This window comes from Tigriopus californicus, chromosome 6, assembly GCF_007210705.1.
Source record: "Tigriopus californicus strain San Diego chromosome 6, Tcal_SD_v2.1, whole genome shotgun sequence".
NCBI lineage: Eukaryota > Metazoa > Arthropoda > Copepoda > Harpacticoida > Harpacticidae > Tigriopus > Tigriopus californicus.
In genome coordinates, this window is record NC_081445.1 from 8,828,725 (window position 1) to 8,851,396 (window position 22,672).

A 22,672-nucleotide genomic window follows, 5' to 3' on the forward strand; every position below is an offset into this window, starting at 1 on the left:
CAGGTCATTGGCAACATTCGGAGCTTTCGGGTGAGTCACCCTGGGCAACTGATTGATGATTTCAAATCAGGCGGCGGCAACTTTTGGACCGGAGAGAAAGAGAAAGATTCTTTTTAAACTTCCTGACATTTGATGCAACTTGCATCTTCTTGATAATGATCTCGATTGCTTTTTTTCTCTGAGATCAAACAAAGAGAAACAAAAGGCGGAAGATCTGTGGAATGTGTTGACCATAAAAGATCAACTAATACTTGATTGACCAAACAAACTCCCATCCTGATTCGAATTGTTTTCAAAATAAATTCTAATTGTCTCTATGTTCAACATCACTTTAACTAGCCGTCTTGTTCGAAAGGAACGAACTTGCAAATTTTATTCTAATTGATCAAACGCACTCTTCGCCATCAATTCTTGTCATATTACGCCCGCCATATTTTTTAGCACTAATATGACTTTCGTTTGGAATTTTACGGTATAGCAACTACATTTCATCGATACCTGTGTTTTGTCAAAAAGTTCTTTACATCTCTTGAAAACAAATATCCATCGCAAAGTGCCCTTAATGTGCCCAAGTCACTATGGCAGGGTCGCCATTCAAAGCACGTTTTTATTTTAAAAATTTCGACACCTCTTGCTCTCATAATGTTTACCCGTTTGCCTCTTTCAGTTTTCAGGCATTGGTAAAAAAGCATATTTCAAAAATATCCTGGGTACATGAATAAACATAATAATTATTTTATGCCGCGAAGCCATTGAAAATCAATGAAGAGACTGAAAGTATATAAGTTTGAAATCAACTGAGATACATGTTCCGAACTCAGCCAAGCAAACGTATAGTCAATCTTACGCAGCCAACACTTTCCACATGTACTATCACCGAGTGAGAAGTCAGTGGAATTCGTTATCGCTGGGCTCGTTCAGTTGGATTCTCATTATCACGACTTTCGACCTCAAGAGAGTGAGTGAGTGAGTGAGCGAGTGAGTGCCAGATAGACAACAGTGACGTACGCTCCCGTACGAACAGGAATGTGAAGGTTATTGTACGGTAGATCAAAGACCGGTCCAGCCCACTTGCTATTCCACTTCCAGCAAAACATACACTTTTATAAACACACCTTACACATACACATTCGAGGCATCGGAGATGAACTTGGCACTTTTTCGCAACATACCCATGTGCGTTGACGGACAAGTCAAGGATGTGAAGAAGGGATCGATTTCAAAGCATCCCCAAAATTGGCAGTGGCCTTGAACCAGGAACACCTTGAAAAATGGAAGCAAGTGGGATTCGGTGATATATTGAAGGTCCTCGCAGGATGTAATGTAAAATCATACATATTGATGGATAGACGTTTTTTATGTTGGCATCATCAATTGGAGAACCTATCGCCATCTCATCTACATTAGACGGTCAGAACTTTCTGCTTAGCATCTCTTTGGATTTAAAGCAAACATTTTTCGTAACTCTTAAGTTCTCCAGTAGATGACAGGGCAAGGTACAGAATTAGATTATCGTCATCTCTAATGATATTGATATGGTTTATTCAAGTTGCTAAGATTATTTTTATTAATTAATCATAAAATCGGGAGAGAGGCAATATGTTAGGCGATTGCAAAACGAAATATTCCAACAGTTAAGGACAACTGCCTGTTGACAGATGAGTTGTTCCATTACTGTGCATGTGATGTAATCCGAACAAAGTCCGAATTTTGCTTTGTGAAATAAAGGTTATTGGATCAAGGAGAAGATTTTTATTAGTTTTCTCTTATGATTTTTAAGTAAGCTTACTTTATTGCCATGTTCGGGTCATCAATTTTTGTCTCGGAATAAAGACCGCAAGAATATTTTCCAACAATGGACAGTTTGTAAATCTGACTTTGACAATAATCCAGTGCTTGTGGCGCCACCTCTTTACTTTATACAAACGTTGAAAAGGGTCTGAAGCTGCAGTTTTGTAACTTTGGAATGAATACCCTTGAGAACTCTCTAGTGATCATGGTCAGATCTGTGTTATAATTACAATTGCATTTTTTTGAACTGCAATGAATTACATTTGAAGTCAGGTTTATTGAGATTGGAATTAATTACATTTGAACCAATGTGACTGAACTTTTTCAATTACTAGTTACAATTACATTTCATGCAAGTTTTTGGCTTTTAAATCATTTTTAGACATATACCATTGTTCAGCACAAAACAAGCTAACGTTTTTAACCACTTTCTGCTCTCATTTACATGCTCTGGAAAATTCTATCTCGTCATTTGGGATACCCCTGATGCTAAATTGAGAGATGTTCAGCATTTTCGGCATTTTCTAAAATAGATAAATGCAAATAATTTTTTTTTGTTTTATTTCCTGATACAAACGTAACATGACAAGAGGCCATGAAATGTCAATTTTCAAAAAATTGAAAAAATATGAATATAGATGCAAAACCAAAAGTGCCATCTTGACTGGGAAAGTAAATGGCTACTAATATTGCGAAACAATTTCATCTATACATCGAGGGTAAATTGCAAGCAAGAATGGCAAGAAAATTTCAAAGTAGGGTCCGTAAAACATTTGTAAATGACATATCATTTTGTATGAAAATGGTACTGAAAATTAATTTAAAGTGGTTGCATTACAATTGCACAGCTATTGTAATTGACTAATTGTAATTGAACAAGCTTGAATAAAAAGTAATTGTAATTGTAACTAGTTACATTTCATATCAATGAATTTGTAACTGCACTTAATTACATTTATAAAGTATTTGACACAGGTCTGATCATGATCATAAGGAACAACTTGAAGCATTTTAATAACTTATTGTGCCTAAGTTTTAGTCAGAGACTTCTAGAGATGTGGACTGCGAACGAAAGCAAAAATTTCGTGCATCCTAAACCGTTCATGTTATTCTAAATGAGCACTTCATACGACCAAAGATCTTGTTGAATAGATGAACTTGGCCAAATTTGCATAGGGAAATCAGGAGACATGCTCAATGTTATGTAGTAAACAATAGATAAAATTGAATTTTCGGCCTGCTTTTGGTTAGCTACATACGCTTTTGACAACATAACTTTGAGACGATCCATTTTACAAGTAAATTATACTAAAATTACCTACCTTTAATTGAATAGATCTACGTTTGTTATTTTATTACTTTAATTCGAAAAGTGGCTCAGAGTTGCTATGACCAAGAGCAGGCCGATTTGGCGGGAAGGTCGTTCGCAGTCCATATTTCTAGTCAATTAGTGCGACTTTTTGACATCCAAATCCATTCGTAATAATGTACTCAAGTTGGATCAAAGTCCTTTCAAATATACCTATATTGGCAAGCATCTAAGGCATGATTTAAAGATATGGCGAACGTGTATTATCTGGTAATTGCTTGGTACATTATTGCCTGGAACCTTGTTCCTGACTTCTCTTGGGTTTGAGATTGAATGGTTTGGAGACGTCACGAGTGACCTCGATTTGCTCAATCCCATGATTCATGAATGGCGTCTGTTTGAACACGTCGAGCTCTCGATCTATTTTGACAGAACGAGTGACAAAAAGGTATGCCAATTTGAAGGAAGATGTCAAGTCCAGAGCAAACTTCACCCATCCAAACGTTGAGCTTGTAAGTGCTGGAACAACATTCAAAAGTCATTTCTGGTCCATTGTTCCAACTTCGGTCGTTTCAACGCCATGTGCCATGAGATTACATGTTCCTAATGTCCACAAGGCCGGTATTATTTGATTGTCATACAATATTGCTCGCTCCAAATGCGATTACAATCATGAGGGTGACATGTTGAGGGACAATATTTTTCGTGCTCTCTGGACGACACACGACTATTAGAATCATCTCCCTAATTGAAGTGTCAAACTGAAACGGCATTTTCAATTACCGTCTTCATTTTTTGGCCGCGAGTTAGCAATTAGACAGAAATGAGTAAGGAATCGTCACAGGATAGGGTGACTGGGACAATGAGGACGCTCGTTGACCTGATCTTCCTTGAACGGACCTTTGAACATGTCATCCACTTTACGTCATAACTAGAGACCGGATTTGAACCTGATAAATTTCATACAAAAACATTTCATTTTCTAAACATCTTGAATTGGCAACCTCAATCTCAAAATCAGGCCTTTTTAAGCATGCAATTTCAGTTGAAAACTGCCTTACTTTGTTTTTCGACACAGCCCTACCTCCACTTGGCTGACATATTAATAGTAAGCTTTTACTGCGACTCAAGGTCATGTCAAGTGACATTAAGTATGAAAAAAAATAGTTGTATTAACGCATGCAAGAATTAAGGGTCAGTCAAATAAAACACATAAATTTATGGGACATATCATCCTCAAATCTTGTCCCTAATACCAACCAAGACATTTCTTTATACTTATCCAGATTTCAAATATGTCAAACCGACCCCCACAAAGAGGAAAGATTGCCACAAATAGCTATTTTCAGACGGTATAAAATTGCGACGAGTGTTTGAATCTGGTATCCATATTCAAATATTGTTAATCTTAAGCAAAGGTTGCTCAGATAATCGCCTATAATGGGATGAGCACTGTGAAAAATGTACGTTTAATAAAAGTAGATACCAAATCCAGGCTCTAATGTAACGTTGACCCAGGACATATGAAAGATGTCCCATATCTCCCGTAACCCTGCATACAATACATACGAATGTGATTTCTTGTGTCCAAGAAGATGGCCCTGTGGCTTTTTGCAGCCTTTTGGCAGGAGGTCCTCGGTTATAAGGCACTGGGATCGATCACACCTGGTCAAGAGACGAGCCCATGGAATGTCTTTCTGTATCTGTCTTTGCGATTGTCTTACGTCACCAGAGTGGAGGTTATTTCTGACCTTTTATGCGGTCCAATTTTGCTCGAGAAATGTAACCTCAATGAGAGAAAACTAATTCTTTGTTTTATTCCAAACAAATCAAAGGATTTGTAAGCAGTTCCTGAAGTCCAAATGAGGAGTGTGATGTTTGTGAGCTGGATTTATGTTTGTGGAAATACACTATTACAATGCAAAACTTTTTTGAGACACTGTATTCTTTTACAAAAACAAGTAACTAGAGCTTCTAAATGTGTACAAAGATTGATGAGTTTGTCGCAATGTCTTGTACTTGTAAATAAATTTGGTTCCAACAATACAAAGTGGAACGGCTGAAAATGTCTGGATCTTTGTTAATCAGTTTCAGGTTTTTTCGGTGTGATTTTGAAATTACGGCCTCTAATAATTTCAAGTAATCAATGGATGATATAGATTGATTTGCTCAATGTTATAAATTTCGACATCTCTGTCCATTTCAGCTTATTTTTTGATGTTGATTTTGAAAAGGATTTTAAGCGGCTCATTGTCATTTGGTGGCAAATTAAAACACAATAATTTTGGAGGGCTGGTCAGGGTTTCAAAAGCAATACCATTTATCTAGTGACGGGTTTTAAGTGCATTTAACAAGGCTTTTTTTTTGTTCCATTGACATTGAAAATGGTTTATGTATTTTCTGGTCAATTACCATTACTCTTTGCCGTTTTATAGCACATTATCCGATACTAGTTTATGAAGAAAGCGGCGTCATGTCCAATTAAATGATTGGTACAATATTTTGCATAATGATAGCCAAAAGCAATAGCTTTTACTTGGAACGTGCTTTGTCTAGATTTTATGGTAGTACATAGAAAAATAAGGTTGTGAGCTCAGTTCAAAGGTTTTGAGTGTTTTTGTTTCGAAAGTGAATTCAGGTATGGCATTGCTATTACCACTCCTTAAAAATCGAAATCATACTCTTATCTCATTGTAAAAAATGCAATAAAAATAGGATGTTTGAACGTCTCCGTAAATGCAAGGCTTAAGAAAAGCAAATGCCCAAATTGTTAACTTTGAAATATTTAATTGTACATAAAAATACATTTAAGCAGGAATGTAAGCCAAGAAAATGCATCAGAATGTCGACCAATATTTGAAATGTAAAGATGTTAACATGAATAACAATTGAAATCAACTGGTATTTGAAAACCTATGTGACATAAATCAAACCTGGAATGCTAGTAAGATAATAATCATTTTAATCATTCATGAATAATCTGTGCCCCCCCTCTCCCAAAGACACTGGACACGTTTCAAAATATTTTTATTTCATAATTATCATAATTATTATTATTTCAAAAGATCTTAATAGTCGATTATTTTTCCATCTAAGGCTTCTCTTGGTATCGATCGCAAGGTCATGAAGTAGAGGTTGAGTGATATTCCATGTAGGAAAACTCGTTTATTCAAAGTAACTGAGATGAAGTTCGGAATCAATTGGAACATTTTGATATTAGAAGACGTATCGTCGCTGGGGTCGTGGTTGGTGATGGTACACTGAAAAGAGAGAAAACACGCTTTCATCTCTCTTTACTTTCAACTTTTTTGATCATTTCATGCCGAGTATGTATCAGTACACTTTTAAAGCAAAACAGGCTAAGAACGGTAAATAATTCTTTTTCGTCATTATAAATATCAATTTTCATGACTCATAAACAATAAAAAGGTTTTTTTTAGTTATTTTGTGATGTAAAAGCATTATTAAATCATTGGTCTTTATAAAATTTTCCGATCGCTTTTGGACACACAGCTTTAAAAGTGGTCATAAATCCGGTTCCTATTGACATAAAAGAACTCATACAAAAGAAAAACATGGAAAACATAAAAACGAATCAATGCTATGGACTCGAGATGGCTAGAAGGAAGAACTCGTTTACCAACAGATTATGACAATAGGGGCCCTTTTATCAAACTCAGACAGCCAAAACGAAAAGAGGCACGGTATATTTCGAAATAAACTACTCGTAATATGCCATTAACGCAATTTATTTTCCGGACATTATGTGACTTGGGACACTAATCATACCTCAGACTTTGATAGAATAAGTCAAAAACAAGTTAAACGCATTATGATTCAATAAGGAGGAATCGGCCCTATGTACATTTGATAGAGGCTAGTTCGCAAAACGCCCTCTGAAGTGCCGAACGTAAACCATATTTCGTGGCCTATTGGACATGAGGTCGAAGTTCAAACCTCGCAAATTATCACAGATAGACATAAGCGGCACAATGTCAAGGTTGGCGTTTAGTGTTTACAGTCTTGTTGTTGATGAGTTAGCTCATCTCAATCAATCCCAATCTGAATGACAAAGAATGGAACAGGCAAGAAACTTTATAGCTCCTTGAAATTTCCCACCTTAAATAACTTTCTTGGCTTGAATGCCCCTTTTCACGAGAAAGAGACAGCCGTATAACAAAGCTAATAGTTCATAACTAATTAACGTTTGCCATCGCGAGAAAGAGGGCGTATTCAAATGCTTATGGCTTAAAAAGTTATGAGGTCATAATTACGAAAATAACGATTCACTGTTTTGCTCTCAAAAATATAGTGCTATTCCGTTCCTAAGTCATCCTATTTTTTATAGGATATCCGTAGTTTTGCATTTTTAGCCAAGTTCATTAAATAAGTTATCTAATTTGAAGCTGAATTTCATCTGCTTTTATTTTCACACTTTTGACAAGGAGAATATGAAAGATTAAGTACAGTTTATGTATAGTGAAGTGCAAAAAGTGATCTTCTAGATACTCACATCTAACAAAACGATGAGCTCCCATTATTCTGTCTCGTTTGGGCAAGGAATGCATTCTGTTCTCCATTTTCAAGTCAACATCCTCGTCCTCGTCATTGGAAGGAGAAGTTTTCTTGAGGATCATAGGTAATCGGGGAAAGTCCGGGTCAAATGCAATCAAATCCCCTGGTTCCAAGTTATTAGGATCTTGGTCCGGAACCAATTGGAACAAGGCAGGATCTTCTGCAAAACAGATAAAGCCTATAAAGTTGAGGATTATTTTAAATTGCCTTTATACACAAACAAAGGATGCATTTGAGAGTGCCCTCACATCTTCCATTGCATTACTTGTAAAGGACAAGACCTATAGAAAAAGGGATGAAAAGATCCAGCCGGATTGATTATTTTCCTGGAGCAAACATGGAACATGAGTAGGAATAAGTTCTGCTTTGCGGACTGAAGAATCATAGTTGAAAGGAGAATTTTACCTTTTCAAACTTTCCACTACAGGAGCCAATTTGATTAAAACATCAACAATTGAAAGCTTACCTCTTGGGTTATTGTTGTCCTCTCACTTCTTATGCAATTATACATCTATCACGATCTCGCTGGATCTTTGTGTGACTACGTGCTTATTCATGTATAACAATTCCACTCGTTCCTCACTGACGTTCGTTCATTATCTATTACCTTCGTCAAATTATGGAACATCAGTATAAAAGAAAATCAAGTCTATAAGTATGTAGAGAGGGTTATGCGTAAAATGTTAGAGTGAACAAATCTGAGCTAAAAGTATCAATCTTTGATTCTTTTCCGTCAAATTTTTGATCTCTTTTTCGCTGAAGTCCAACTTCATCTAAGTTGCTTTGAATGAACGAGTTTTTCAACATAGAATATCATCTACCATGGGAGTGCTAAAAAAGTATTAAAAGAAAGGAAAAACGTAACGGCTTAAGCTCGTTCCAGCGCCTGAAAGTGTCCAAACGGCCCGTGGCGCTCTTTTATCTGCCGGCGGTAAAAAAATGTTGGAATCACCCAGAGAGACCTTTAATTAGAGGAGAGGACATCAGCGGAGCTAGGCCTATTTTTCTTTTTGTCATAGCTCTTTGACCAAGTCATAAATGGAAACAGGCAGTAAGGTACTGGTATTTGAGACCAAACTGCACATCTTTTATTATATTGATTATTAACTATTCTTAAAGCTCTAGACTTTTTATACATAACCCAGACACTTTCGACATTTTTATTAAAAGGGATATAACTCGAAATTTTGTCGCAACAACTCTATTTTTTCTTTTAAATGGCTTTTTCTTAATGTGTGTTAGTATGCCTTGTGACTATTGGGGAGCTGAAATGTTGTTTTCACAAAGTGACCTAGATTCGCCGATTGCCAATCCTCCTGTTAAAGGTATCCATGAATCACCTAACCTCCCAAGATCAATGGGTATTACGTGTGTCAAGTTCTAGCTCAATCAGACCACTGGGTCAAAAGTAATGCCCTCTCAAAGAACGGTACTTCAAAGAGTACAGAAGGAATGATTTCGCCCCCTTCTGGTAATCAATTATCACAGGAGAACTATTCCATTCATTCAGTGACGAGTTATTTAGTGAGCTTTTAGAGGGCATTATTTTTGATCTAGTCGTTCGATTAGGCTGAAATTTGAAGTATGTAGTTGCAGCGACCTGAGACCAATCTTATATGAAGAAGGAAGTAATGCTTGTACTGAAATTCCGAAATGCTAATTCTTCATCCAGGTACTTATATTTTTATGGAAATAGCAAAAAGCCATCTTGACATTGTCGTGCCTCGTAAATAATAAGGAACAAATACCGATTTTATTTCTTAAAGTGATATTGGTCCAGATCAAACTGGAGTGGCAAAAAAATAAGAGTTAAATTTTCATACACTATTTTGTGGAAATTAGGAATACACAACTTGATCTTATCTGTTGTATTAACTACCGATTTAAATGTGGTTAAATTGTTCTGGTTTCATCAGGTCTAACACTATACCGCCCCCTGTGACCACAATAAGGGCTGCAGGAACATTCAAGGGGAATGGAGCATGATACCGTTTTCTTATTTCACAAACTATGGTAGTTATCGGTAGATCTGTGTCAATTACATTCTAAAATATATTTAACTACAAATGCATTTCTTTCAGATGTAATTAATTACAATTACTTCATTTTGAGCTGTAATTAATTACAATTACCTTCAAAATTTAATTGATTTACATTCAATTACAATTCAATGTCTTTCTTCAGATGACCTTGTTAAAATAAAAAGGACTTAGCTTGCCCAGAGAGTACTCAATGAAATACAAGAACAATGCGCATGGACAATGGATTTCCTGATCAATGTCCCTTTGAAGATACATAGGCATAGAGAGTGTAATGACAACTTTGCAATTTAACGAACATTAGTCATATGATCTACTTAAGAGACAATGGCAGAGACGTTTGGACTCTGCTCCATGATCACAAATTCGGATAAGCGTTGAAGTCCAGGGATGAAAGTTCAAGCAAAGGAATGCATTGATGACCAAGATTAAATGGAGAAACATCAACATTAAACAACAATCCAATGGTTTTGTAAAGATTCACATGTTTTGTTTTGTGGACGGAAATATAGTTGTAAATTGTAATTGAAGTATTTATTAATTGCATTCCTTAAAATTTAATTCATCACAATTATTCTGTTTCTCAATGTAACTAATTACAATTTCATGAAAATGTAATTGCAAATGCAACACAGGTCTGTTAATAGGGATGGGTTGTCGAGCTAACGAAGTAGCTCTGTTAGCATCTCGCTACTCCCCGCTATATACAACAGTATTTACCAAATGCTAGCTGACACAAACCGTGACATTTTCATTGTTGAGAATATGTTATGCCTATATCAAAAGAGCACTCTACATAAATTAAAAGACTCGCATGATATATATCTTTGAGAATAAGTTTTGCACATATTAAAAGTGCACATCGGTATGCATTTACTTGAAGCTTGAATGAAATGCAAACAACAGACAATATCTCAAACTCTGTCGAAATTGAATAAAAACTGCATCTTTCAGGCAACCATTTACTTTCACGAGATCCCGCGATACTGGTTGTTTAACGAAGTTTGATTTTGAAAGTTTCAAAAGGGCTTTAAGCATTCTACATTGTAGAGACTTTTAACGATGACATGCAGCATTTTTAGAGAAGAAAATGCAAAGCAATCCTTGTTTTGTGGCAAGCAAATCAGTATTGTTGATCTAGGCATTTGAGCTCAGGTTTAAAAAGGGGCATTTTGAAACTAAAGCTAATCAAATATAAGCCCAAAACAGCAGATCAATTTTTAATTCCGATTCAAGTGCTCTTAGTTTCCTCAAAATTTGTTTTGAGCATATAAATTTTGGTGTTGAATCACACAAAATTATTTCTTAGATTTCAGGATCTTGAAAAATGCCGTGAGGTGTTTTGGGTATTCCCTCAAAACTTGATAAGGCATTTTAGTTCCTTGTCGAGGAAACAGTCTTGTCCATGGTCGACATGTGCCTAAGCCTCTGAGGATCGAAAGTGGAACATCTTATTTCCCATTCTAGGATTAGCGAGAAAGGAGGGAGCTTTTCTGGAATCAATTATGTGCCAAGGAAAAGGACATGAACACAAGAAAAACATCGATGTTCAAAATCAAGACCAATCCCATTTTATGAATAATTATGAATGCTTGATTTTTTTTATCGATTTTCCGCCAATACAAGGGATGAAATCCCCGGTAAAAAATTCACTTAATTGAATGGTCCCCGGGATAGTGGGCAAGGTCAAACGCGGTAAAATATTTGATCTTGCAATGAATTTGATTTGGCAGATCGAGATGGGCTTTGTATGTAAGGCTGGTCTGGAATTGTTTTGGAAAACGGATCTAAGTCGGCTTTCNAAAATCAAGACCAATCCCATTTTATGAATAATTTTGAATGCTTGATTTTTTTATCGATTTTCCGCCGATACAAGGGATGAAATCCCCGGTAAAAATTCACTTAATTGAATGGTCCCCGGGATAGTGGGCAAGGTCAAACGCGGTAAAATATTTGATCTTGCAATGAATTTGAATTGGCAGATCGAGATGGGCTTTGTATGTAAGGCTGGTCTGGAATTGTTTTGGAAAACGGATCTAAGTCGGCTTTCAAATATACCATTGGATTATCTAATATGTAGAATTGTCGAGGGAAGGAGGGTAAAAGGTCATATTTTAACATTTTCTACGAGCTCTATATATGTAGAATAAAGAAGGATTTTGTGGCTTTGACCAGTCTAGTTACTTTATGACTAGACTGTATTCTCACAATTAAAGTCTATTCCCAGATTAGGGCGTCGTTTGTGAATGCATTTACAAACCTATTTAATAAGATATCTTTCATATCTTCGTTGAGTACTATGAAATCCTAACTGTTTTAGAATCTCCCAATAGGAGAGGTTACGCATGTCCGATATACTTCTTGTAAAACTTCGTTGGACCTTCTCTACTCTTTGAAGTCCTGGAGAGCTCATTGGTGTCCAAATAGGAGATGCATACTCCAAATGGGGTTGGACCATAGATTTGTAGAGAGTCAGCAAAGTCATAAGGGTCCTACGTTGTACGAAATATGGTTTACGTTCTGCACTTCAGAGGGCTCTTTGTGAGTCAGCCTCTACCAACTACAGGGGCCGACTAGGCCAATTTCTCTTAATTGAATTATAATGCGTCGGTATTGATTTTGGCGAATTCGTTCAAGATCTTATAATTAATAAAAAATCGCTTTCATGGCATGTCACGAGTACTTTATTTTGCAATCTACCGTGCCTCTTCCCGTTTTGTTTGGGCTGTCTGACGTTGCAAATAAGGGCCCTTATTGAATTTGAGTAGAAATGTATTGTTTATGAGACATTTACTTGGGTATCAATGAAAGCTATACAAAAAAGTCACCTGTCATATAACTTACAATTATTCCCAAGTTCGATCATTTGCAAATATCAGGGCAATAGTTCTTGTGACGTGAAATGATGCATAGTGGACTATGATGGTGTCAATTCTTAAAATTGTACGAACATTTTTTCCTGTTTCACCGGACAAAAACACGAGAGATGACTGTATAATTTTTAAGATAAAAAGTGGCTTGATTTATAAGCGAATATGTACATTTCTATAATCCATGTTGCCAGTGATAATGATCCGTATTGGAAAGCGAACTTTAAATCGATGTATAGTCAGCATATTGCAAACATTGATTTAGGAAAACTAACGTACAGGGTGGCCAGTACATCTAGGGGCACTAATTTGAGGTAAGATTCATTTTTCTTTAAAAGATAAACATACGAAAACAAGCTTTTATGAGCTTCTATTGTATCGTATTATTGATCTTCGCGTGGTCCATTACTTTTGAAACACCCTATTGAGGAGTCATGATAAAAAGTAATTCTGAAACCTAAATATTGTATTGGTGTTTCCACGAACGGCCTCTGATACGTTCTCTGACAATGCAACCATCCTTTTCATGATTATAAGATGCTTATTTTTTTCTTTTAGTTTTCGTTAGTCCGAGCAGGATTTTGGCAAGACTTACACCAATTTTGGTTTACTCTCAAGAGGGGAGATTAACCCAGTTGTGTTCCTTTTATTTCTATTTCTAACCAGTTGACTTTCTACAACACTTTCAGATTAGAGACCTCATAAACTAAATATTCTAAACGGTAAAATTAGATGTATTACCCAAGTCAGTTAGCAATTGTCCATCTGGTATGACCAAATCTTCTTCGTCCCACATTTGAGCCTTCCCCCGGGTTAAAGGTGGGGACGCCCTAGCTTGAGGAATAAGTCCCACAATTGTTATCAGAAGCACAACTGACATTGGCACGAGCGTCATGTTGTTGGGATCGAAGGTCCAATCTGACTGTCCCAAGGCTGAAATGCCAACTGGGCCAAGTCCTTTGGGCTCGTACCAGAAGTGGAACATCCATCCCATCAAAGCAGGAGCGTGAACATCCCGGTCCCTCAAGCTCTAAATGGACCTCACCCGTTTCCTGTCTTTTGTGGAACGCCAGTGCATGCACACACCAACATGTACGTACATAGACCACAGTGGTAAAAATACCTTTTGAAGTTTTGACGGAAATTCCCAAACACATATTGGCATTTTTCTACATCAAAAAGTCATAAGCTTTTATTTTATTGCTTTATGGAGTTCTAGCCCACATGAAAAACTTACATACCTAAAAGCATTATAAAAACTGAAAATTTCAAAAACCTACCCAATGCAAAATTAGGAGAACACTTAGTTAGCTCTTGAATATGAATTACGATATCATCTCTTTCACCGCTACTTTGTTACATGGGATTTAGTGGTCGAAATTTCATTGTTTTTTGCCCCAAAATGCCCCGGTTAATGTTAATTTGATTTCCCAAAGACTTCATATCGATTGTCAAAAATAAAAGATTATTTTTCTTCATCATAATTCATATTCAAGAGCTAAATAAATGTGCTTCTAATTTACATTGAGTAGGTTTTTGAAAATCTTAGTTTTGACAATGTTTTGAGGTATGTAAGTTTTATATTGTGGCTAGAATTCCATAAAACAATAAGATCAAAGTTGTTCCCTTTGGCTTTTTGATGTAAAAAATGCTAAGATGTGTTTGGAAATATCCCTGGAAACTTGATATGGATTTTTAAGCACCGTGAGACAGTATAGTATGTGCGTAGGCCTTGAAAATCGGGGAAAATAGGCATCCCACAAATATATTAGCAACGAAAACAATCTGGGACCCTCAATGAGAAGGCGTGAGAGATCGTTGGTTATTATGGGGCTTTCAAAAAAATGTGTCGGAAAATGAGGCGCTCTTGTCCGATATCCAAGATCCAGGCACGATCTTGGTTATGTGCATCCTATTTATTGGTGAAGATCGTGATACCCACAAAATCATGAAGCAAGGTAACGAGAGAGAGTTGTATAAAAATTGTTTGTCCCTCCTAACTGATTGGATTCAATCATTCGAACATACTGACTTGATATCAAATGAAAGCTTAGTAAATGATTAAATTCACAATATCTAGGTTATACTCTACTTTTTATTGGGTGCTTAAGCTACTATATTAAGCGTAATTGTGATTAATTACGCTTGAACCTCATGTAATGGCAGTTTTTGAAATTTTTACTTTCGTAATCAATTAGTTGCAATCTTATCTGACAACATTGGAATACCGTCAAATAATTAGAAATAATAGACATAAGACTAGTGCGTACAATCTTTGTCCATGTATACCTGAGACTTGAAAGTCATTCTTTTCTTGTTGTTCTATTTATAAATTGCTCTTTATGTATTTCATTTTTACTCATAACAATCAAAGACAATGTCGTTTTAGACTGTTATTTGCTTTATTTGGACTATGTACAAGTATCATTTTAATGAGAACAGTATTTTTAGGTTTCAGGGTAAGTTATTTCAGTAGGGGGGTTCATTGTCATTTTTCAGGTTGGTTTGGGTTTCCATTTGTTTTGGAGTTCCGACATCTCCATTCTGAAAAGAGCAATGTCCAGCGTTATAACTTACTTATCTTTTAGTCATTACCTAACATAATATTTTTGGTTGAATTCTGAGACTAAAACCGACAGACAATCCACCTTGAAATTTGACATTTGTAAAGTGGTGTTTAAGTCCAAAAATACCGTAATTATGCATACCATGCAATCAAGATCCTGTCCAAAAGATAGCTTCATAAGTTAGAAATTCATTGAAGGGTCTTTGTAACGGACTCTCTTTGAAGAGATGTTTGATAGCATTGGCTATTCTGACTTGAATTTTTTGAGGGTACCCCATTGTCTTTTATATAACAAGCCAGTATTTGATAAATCACTTAAGAATGCAACAATTACCAAAGGAATGTGCTGGTATCCAAGGAATGCCTCATAATTAGGATGCTTGTCTTTGGTGTTTTGCTCTTGAAGGCTGGAACACGACAAACATTGGCAGCGACTGGGGACCTTGATTTCTTTGGTGTAGTATGTGTTGTCCTCACAAGACAAGACAACCTTTAAAGTCTCCTCAACCAGTGTTTGGCAACATTTGCAATCGGCCTCGTGCATGGATAACTCTGGTAATTTACAGATATAATGAAATAAACCATTCATTTACTTGATAGGGATCTAATATTACCAGAGAGATAAGTGTTGCCAGATTTGCAGTGTCCTTGGCATTCTTGGAAATTGGGAATAGGTTCATTATTTTGACAATAACCATGGTCGGCATGCATTTCTTGGATCAAGCCGATGGTTTCCGATGGTTTTTGAGACACAGGTGAACAGGAAGCTGAAACAGAACCAAACCATGTTTTAGAAAACTTGGTTCTAATGCAGTTGCAAGTACGAGCATTACAGGTTAGCGGTTGTGAAGAAGGGATGCAAACATTGCAACATCCATTGACATCCTTAGAAATGGTCCCGTCACAATTTTCAATCGCTGGGCATGAGACTTCTTTCTTTAAAAGTTGAAGCTGAGGAACGAAAAATGGTTTGGATCAACCAACATCTTATGATTTTGTTTATCCAAAACACCTTACAGTGCCAGAAACGTTGACGCATGCGTGTGTAACACAGCCATCCTTGCTCTCAAATTGCTGTCCAAGCTCCAGAATCTCTGACGTGTCTTCCCGAATGCAGCCAACTTGTTTGCATTTGCCGCAACATTTTCCGGTCTCCGGGGGGTTTAATTTCCATCCCTAAATAAAATCGTTTCAGGTCAAGACTAGCTTATGCTTCAGGAGTGCCATTCACAGCCTGGGTGACCAAGGTAAAATATGCATTATATTCTCACCAGAGGGCAGGTGTTATCGCAAGATTCCGCGATTGACTGTTTACTCAGTTGCGACTTGCCTGACGCAATGCAAGATAACTTTACGCATGGATCTTGGGTTGGGATAGTTTCGCCACCCTGGAAAATATTACAAAACATGTTCCGTCGAATAACAAAGACTACTACTTATGTCAGGCTCATTAGGCGCCCTTGACTCATTGACCAGACAATTGTAGTACGCCATTAACAAAGCTAGAGACGCCCAAGTTATTGGCTTTGGTCTCTGGCACCATAAACTTCGTATCACTTGCTATGAACCAATAAATATTAGGCCTTTGCGTTGTCAAAAATTCAATCATTGAATGACAATCAGCCCTATTTTTGTTCAATGCTAACTCGTGAAAATTGATAATGAACACTCTGGTGGTCAGAATGAGAACTAATTTCCGACTATAGTAGAGACCGTATGAAAATGAGTCTACTCACATAAAAAGCTTCATTCCCTTGGACACAAGCAATCTTTTCATAAGTTGGACAACACTCGCCCGCAGATAAGGTACCATTTTTCTGCGCATACAAATAATCCTCAGAGTCCAATTCAGGAGGGGTACAAGGGTTTAATGTGCACTCTGCCGTGGGATTGGAAAACTCTTGAGGCAAGCACAAGCACACTTTGCATGGACCATCTTCCCATTGAGCATACAACTGAAATGGAAATTCATCCAACTTGAAGTTCCAAAGGCTCGCAACGCCTCTGGTGCTTCAAAGAAAAGATGTATCAAGTACCTCTTTCAGCTCTTTATTATCTTCCTTGGTCTCGTGGATTCCGTAACCTATACTTGAGGGAACATTTGGTGCGTTCTTCGAGAAGTTGGAGGAATAGATGCAAGCATTTGGATGCTCTATGAGAGATGAGGAAAAATAGATATTGGAAAATCTAGATTGGCATGTTCATGTACTATTGTAGATAGACGTACCACACGAAAATTCCGGACAACATAGATCCGACTCATGTTGAATCAATTTGTAGAACTTGGGGCATTTAGGGGGAAGAGGACAGGTTTCTCTGGTGCATTTGATTTCGAGTTTGGGACAGCATGCCCCTTGAACCTCAAGTGCCGTTTCCCCTGGTTTTAAGACGAGGGTTGTATCATCCAAAAGTGGACATTCAGATTTAGCCACACATTCTGAAATAATCAATATTTAGATTTTCAAGCTTGTAAACATAGAACATGGAAAATAGGATCCCTGCTTTCAACACATTTAACACGAAAATAATGTAGATTTATCTACAAACAAGCTTTTCATTGCTTGATGCAACCCATCGATAGGAAGCAAAAAAAAGTAATTTTGCTCTTACCGCACACGAATGTTGGGCATTCTTGATAGTTTTCCACTTTCTTCAGACTTTGTTCTCCTGAGCACTCAGGTTTGGCAATCTCGCTACAATTTCTCCGAATATCAATGCAAGAAAACGTGGGGCAACACTGGTCCCCATTGGAACCTGACACTTTTTTCCATTCTTGTCCAATCCCACAAACCCCATGACCAGGCAAACAATCTAATGCTCGGCAACGAGTGATTGTTCCAGAATCATTGGTATTGCCTAGAAGCATGATTAATACTTTCAAGTAATACAATGTATGTCAGCCGAGCCTAGTTCAAAACCTACTATGACAAGAGCAAGATTGGCATTTTGAGGTCCACGACTCTCCAATGCCATAAATGTCTCCCGTTTCTGTATCTTGGCAGGCGTCGCACAATTCCTCAGGAATGCATTTAGAGCCTTGGATGACTCGACCTTCTGGACATGAACAAGTTTCTGATTCATTGCTCTCATCATCATCGTCCTCTGACAAACCACTTCCATAGCCATTCAATCCTGATCTGGCATACATAAAGATGTCCTGGCTTTGAACCTCGTTCTTCACATCCTCACAAGTACGGGTTGACCTTTTGGTGGGACATTCATGGTATTCTCTGTTCGATGGACATTGGAGAGTGGAACAATTTGCCATTTGACGCCAGGATATGCATACTCCCAAGTCTTGACAAGCATCTCCATATTCGTTGAGGATGTTGCACAAAGAGAAGTTTGGATCTTGGCACAATTGTTCTTGGCAATCCTCAAGGAAGGGACTGGGATCAATCAAAGGATGACACTGGGACGCAAAATAGAGTTGCCATTATGAAAGGATAAAGCTAAGAGGAACAATGATAAGAGCACCCTGACAAATATATAGAAATGCGGAGCAATCACAAGAAAATGGAAAATATAAGTACCGGGTGGCCGAGAATACAGAATAAGTCCGATAATTAAATTTTCTACATTATCATAACGGGCAGAAGAAACCATGCAATCTGTCGTCAAAAAGGCGACTTAGGTCTCCTTCGGCTCAAGATGTTCTTATCGTAACTTTTTTCGAAACGGCTAAATTACGGTCATAGAAAAAAAAGTATATATGTGCATAAAAATTGGATAAGAATTCGCAGCTACCCGGTACTAGCCTTTATTTTATCAAGGTTAATTCCAAATTGTACGGTAAAGATATATTATGAATATCAAACGTCTATTATTTTCATGCACAGTGAAAATAGTGTTTTTTTACAGAACTCGACGCGGAGAAGAAATTAATTTGGCAAAGTTGGAACTACGAGAATCTTTGACATATATAAACATAGGTTTTAATGCTTACCATTGAAAAGGCTTGGGATTGAACCACCCGACAAATGGCTTTGTTATCATTGATACATTTGATTTGAGGCAAACTTGTGGGTGGAACAGTTGTCTCCTGGCACAACTTTGTACTCCAACTTTCAAACAACTTGCCCGTGTTGTCCACAATATGACCGGTCTTGTCAGTAAAATCGTCTTTTACGAACATATTGCAATTTCCTGAGGGAAGGTTCAAAATATTTTGATACCATAATTTGTGTTGTCTTCAGATTCACAACTTACCACAAATCCCTACAGTCTTGCCCCCATAGTATTCGGAAGGCATTCGAATCAGAAACGATCCTTGTTCCATATTGTACAGGATCTCTACGTTAATCCCATTAAGTAATATTTGAATCTCCCCATTCGGTTTAACGGCTGACTTGAACTCCGGAGTCGACGACTCTAAATCGCTCTTTTGGGCATCAACAAACAAAACCATCTGAAATTTGAAAAAATATGAGGTAAAAAATCCTCTGTTCCACGAAAGCACTTTCTCAGTCTCTTTTGCATGCTTTATTTTCATGAAAACCTATTTCCATACCTCATTTGTTTGAATGCTTTTGCCCACATGTATAGAGTGACCCCCAATCTTGGCCTCCACAGCCGTTGTACAAAAGTCTCCTGAGCGATTTGGACAAGGCTCATTGGTAAAATGAATCTCAAAGTCGGGTTCAATAGACGAGTGCTTGACAGCTACGTACGAACAATTGGCAGCATACTTGAAGTTCTTTCCGTCAAAGGTTTGATATTTATGAGGTCTCTGATTGATTTTACACGTACCTAAAATGCTCGAGTTGTTATTGACCATTTCATTCTCAATACTCAGTATATGTATATAAATGGGCGAGGATGCCGTTATCCGATTATTTGACAAGTAATTCGTCGTTTTGATTCACACAAATTCAAATTCATGATATACACTTACAGTCCCTGCAAGTGGATTTTGGCACACAATCCTGGCCTTGTCTCACAGAGCCCTCTGGACAGAAGCATCCTGGGAAGCAAATCTTTGTTTCATCAAAAGCGGCACAAACGTTTTGGCGGAAATTGTCGCAAGTAGGTTCGCAAGCGGTATTGTGGCAATCCTTGAAGATCTGTCCAGAAGGACAATCGGATTCTGGAACATAATCGAGAGTGTTCCAAATGCTCAATTTCTATTGTGGAGCTTGGGGACAACTTACCACAAAGGTGTTGCTCTCTCCAACCTTCAACGACAACAGAACGGTCCTTCTCTAGGCATTCGCCGACAAGATTGCTCATGACTTTGCAACGACAAGTCCTCACCGGGTCATCGGAGGATTTTCCAGCATCCATTTCTTTCAAACATTGACATGAAGACTCGAAACATTTAGAGATAAACTGGTCGAAATTCACCACATGACCGCATCGGTTGAATGGTGGAAACCTAACCAAGACACGATAGAGAAAAGTTAAGGTCTTTTCACGCATACATATATATTTAGAAAAAGTCACCTGGTGGTCATTTCACACATTCGGAGAGCCTTTCGTCGATACTCTTCAGGGCATTGATCTTCGGGCGTAGGGGTTGCGCAGGGTTCTGATCCTGGGACTTGCCACGAATCACCAAATTCTTGGGAAGCATCCAGGTATTCTCCGTCAGGAGAAGTTTTATCATCCGAGCTATCGCCTAAAAAAGGTGTGGCTTTATTGGAAGCGTTGTACTTTTGAGAGACAAAATTGAACTAACCATTAAAGAGACCACAAAGACCGTCAACCTTGTTCTCAAAGCTTGACTCGACCTCAAGCTCCACTCTTCCGGTTTTAGTGAGCACAACTCTGAAGGGATGAACCTTGGACCGAAAGACAAGGTTAGTTCCAATTTTAGTCACCTTGAAATCTGTATGTTTTTCAGTGAACAAAGCTATCTGGCGTGGAGTGTATTCGTTGTCCCTAAATTTGACTTTGAAGGTGTCCTCCAAGGTGACATCATCAGACCCTTGAGTAATCCGAATGGATTTACGACATTTGCCAGGTTTGACACAATCCTGCTTGACTTTAAGGAAGAAAGTTGAACATAGAAAAGGGTGAAATTGAACATGAAAATGTGCAAGATAACCCACCTGATACTCGCCAAGAGCTTGATTGATCTTGGGCGAGGATATGATGGCAAACTGTGTACTTGAACTGATTACCATCAAACGTGTTTATGGATGGCCCATCGAAGATGCATTTTGACTCATTTTCTATGGGAACAAAATAAGGAGTGGTGGTTGAGGAAGAGGTGGCTGTTGTGGTTGTGGTTGTTGTTGTTGTTGTTGTAGGCATGGAACATTGGTACTCGGGGCATCTTTCCAATCCAAACTATAAATTTAAAAATGTTTTGATGGGATGTCCATATTCTGACCCAAGCAAATGGAAAATCGTACTTCACTGTCTCCGAGGATATAATCAGCATCTCCACAAATATCTCTTTTCCGTCTATAATTGAATATTTCAGCCAGTTCTTCATCTTCCTGATCTTCTTGAACAATACTCGTTTCATCTTCTATCTTGATAGGTTTTCGATCTGGATCGACTTTGGGAGGAAAGCCAAAATCCTGCGAGCGATCAAAGAACTCAACAACTTCACCTTCGGCACAAGTAACGGGCGGGCAATAGAACTGTTTGGAGGCGTGAATACATTTGTATACCACGCATCCTTCAATGGTTTCAATCTCAGTTTCCCTATAAAAAGGAACAACACATGCTCATGTTGACAGGGGCCACGATGGTACACGTTGTTACATAAAAGAAACAATTACTTAAGGTCAAATTCTGGCGGACAAACTGGTTTCTTGCATTTAATTGTTCTTGGAGTGGTATCAACGGACATTTGCGTCACAATGGGCTTGGCAGTGCTTTCAAGTGGTTCTAAAACACAATTGATTTAGTAAGTGTTTCGAAATAGTTTTCACTTTTCAAGTTGAGAAGCTCACATACCAATGGTTGTGTCGATCAACCTCGGAGATTTGCTGGTTTCCTGAACGGGACAGTCAAGCTCATCATCGGAACAATCGTTGATCCCATCGCACCATTTTGTAATGGGAACGCAGGTGTTATCAGTGGGACAAAGTTTGGAGTCCGAGGCACAACCTCGACAAACACATTCACATTGGGGAGTAATTTCGGGGTGGAGATAGGGATTGGAACACCGGTGACATTCTTGTGGCACACAATGGGTTGATCCACCTGGTTGACAAGTGCACTCTTCGCAATCCTCGTTTTCAAATTGAGTTCCAATTTCATACCTGAAATTTCGGTGGACCACTGAAGGTCAAGTGGAATACGAGAGAACAATGGACTTACCTTTGGTAGCCCAAGTAACAGGGGCACCTATCTTGTTCCACGCAACCTTCACCGTCCCAAAGTAAGCCTTCAGAGCAAAAGCATCCGGGCATAGACTCAAATGGAACATTGGGACAGGGATCACAAGACATTTTTTCGGCTGGAATCACGTACGGCGAGCTTGTGGTTGTTGTTGTTGGTAGATTCGCTGAAATTATAAATTATTTTAATTTGTTTCGCAACTTGTATCCCAGAAATTCAGGCGAAG

General features: G+C 37.9%; 2 protein-coding genes across 3 annotated transcripts in view; both read right to left on the reverse strand.

Moving 5' to 3' along the window:
• Nucleotides 1-6,240: 6,240 nt before the first annotated feature.
• Nucleotides 6,241-13,527, reverse strand: LOC131882422 (uncharacterized). Of its 2 annotated transcripts, none has more exons than XM_059229560.1 (3): nucleotides 13,326-13,527; nucleotides 7,614-7,832; nucleotides 6,241-6,360 (listed from the first exon to the last, which is right to left on the reverse strand). In XM_059229560.1, exons 1-3 carry the CDS (start codon nucleotides 13,477-13,479, stop codon nucleotides 6,317-6,319), a joined length of 417 nt encoding a protein of 138 aa, XP_059085543.1. In that variant the 5' UTR covers nucleotides 13,480-13,527; the 3' UTR covers nucleotides 6,241-6,316. The 2 variants fall into 2 exon arrangements, with proteins under 2 accessions (XP_059085543.1, XP_059085542.1); XM_059229559.1 differs by having other exon boundaries at nucleotides 7,614-7,835.
• A 1,437-nt stretch (nucleotides 13,528-14,964) lies between these two features.
• Nucleotides 14,965-22,672, reverse strand: part of LOC131882411 (hemocytin-like) — a 37,268-nt gene continuing 29,560 nt past the window's right edge. Inside the window, exons 42-64 of the mRNA XM_059229547.1 lie at nucleotides 22,426-22,612; nucleotides 22,060-22,367; nucleotides 21,882-21,990; nucleotides 21,507-21,804; nucleotides 21,201-21,441; nucleotides 20,828-21,133; nucleotides 20,593-20,767; nucleotides 20,301-20,524; nucleotides 20,045-20,236; nucleotides 19,661-19,899; nucleotides 19,360-19,558; nucleotides 19,097-19,296; nucleotides 18,073-18,562; nucleotides 17,761-18,006; nucleotides 17,378-17,587; nucleotides 17,187-17,302; nucleotides 16,887-17,105; nucleotides 16,422-16,538; nucleotides 16,168-16,326; nucleotides 15,984-16,101; nucleotides 15,765-15,917; nucleotides 15,485-15,702; nucleotides 14,965-15,128 (exon numbers count right to left, since the gene is read on the reverse strand). Of these exons, the coding sequence (XP_059085530.1) occupies nucleotides 15,054-15,128; nucleotides 15,485-15,702; nucleotides 15,765-15,917; nucleotides 15,984-16,101; nucleotides 16,168-16,326; nucleotides 16,422-16,538; nucleotides 16,887-17,105; nucleotides 17,187-17,302; nucleotides 17,378-17,587; nucleotides 17,761-18,006; nucleotides 18,073-18,562; nucleotides 19,097-19,296; nucleotides 19,360-19,558; nucleotides 19,661-19,899; nucleotides 20,045-20,236; nucleotides 20,301-20,524; nucleotides 20,593-20,767; nucleotides 20,828-21,133; nucleotides 21,201-21,441; nucleotides 21,507-21,804; nucleotides 21,882-21,990; nucleotides 22,060-22,367; nucleotides 22,426-22,612 (4,799 nt within the window). The 3' untranslated portion in view covers nucleotides 14,965-15,053. The remainder of the gene's footprint in view (nucleotides 15,129-15,484; nucleotides 15,703-15,764; nucleotides 15,918-15,983; nucleotides 16,102-16,167; nucleotides 16,327-16,421; nucleotides 16,539-16,886; nucleotides 17,106-17,186; nucleotides 17,303-17,377; nucleotides 17,588-17,760; nucleotides 18,007-18,072; nucleotides 18,563-19,096; nucleotides 19,297-19,359; nucleotides 19,559-19,660; nucleotides 19,900-20,044; nucleotides 20,237-20,300; nucleotides 20,525-20,592; nucleotides 20,768-20,827; nucleotides 21,134-21,200; nucleotides 21,442-21,506; nucleotides 21,805-21,881; nucleotides 21,991-22,059; nucleotides 22,368-22,425; nucleotides 22,613-22,672) is intronic.

What these genes read in the sequence shown, in the direction of transcription:
- LOC131882422 (XM_059229559.1), bottom strand. Translation starts at nt 13,479, where the DNA reads ATGACGCTCGTGCCAATGTCAGTTGTGCTTCTGATAACAATTGTGGGA. An exon ending in ACAATTGCTAACTGACTTGG is followed by an intron (nt 7,836 to 13,325) that starts GTAATACATCTA and finishes TCTGTTTTGCAG; the next exon opens with AAGATCCTGCCTTGTTCCAA. An exon ending in AGCTCATCGTTTTGTTAGAT is followed by an intron (nt 6,361 to 7,613) that starts GTGAGTATCTAG and finishes CTCTCTTTTCAG; the next exon opens with TGTACCATCACCAACCACGA.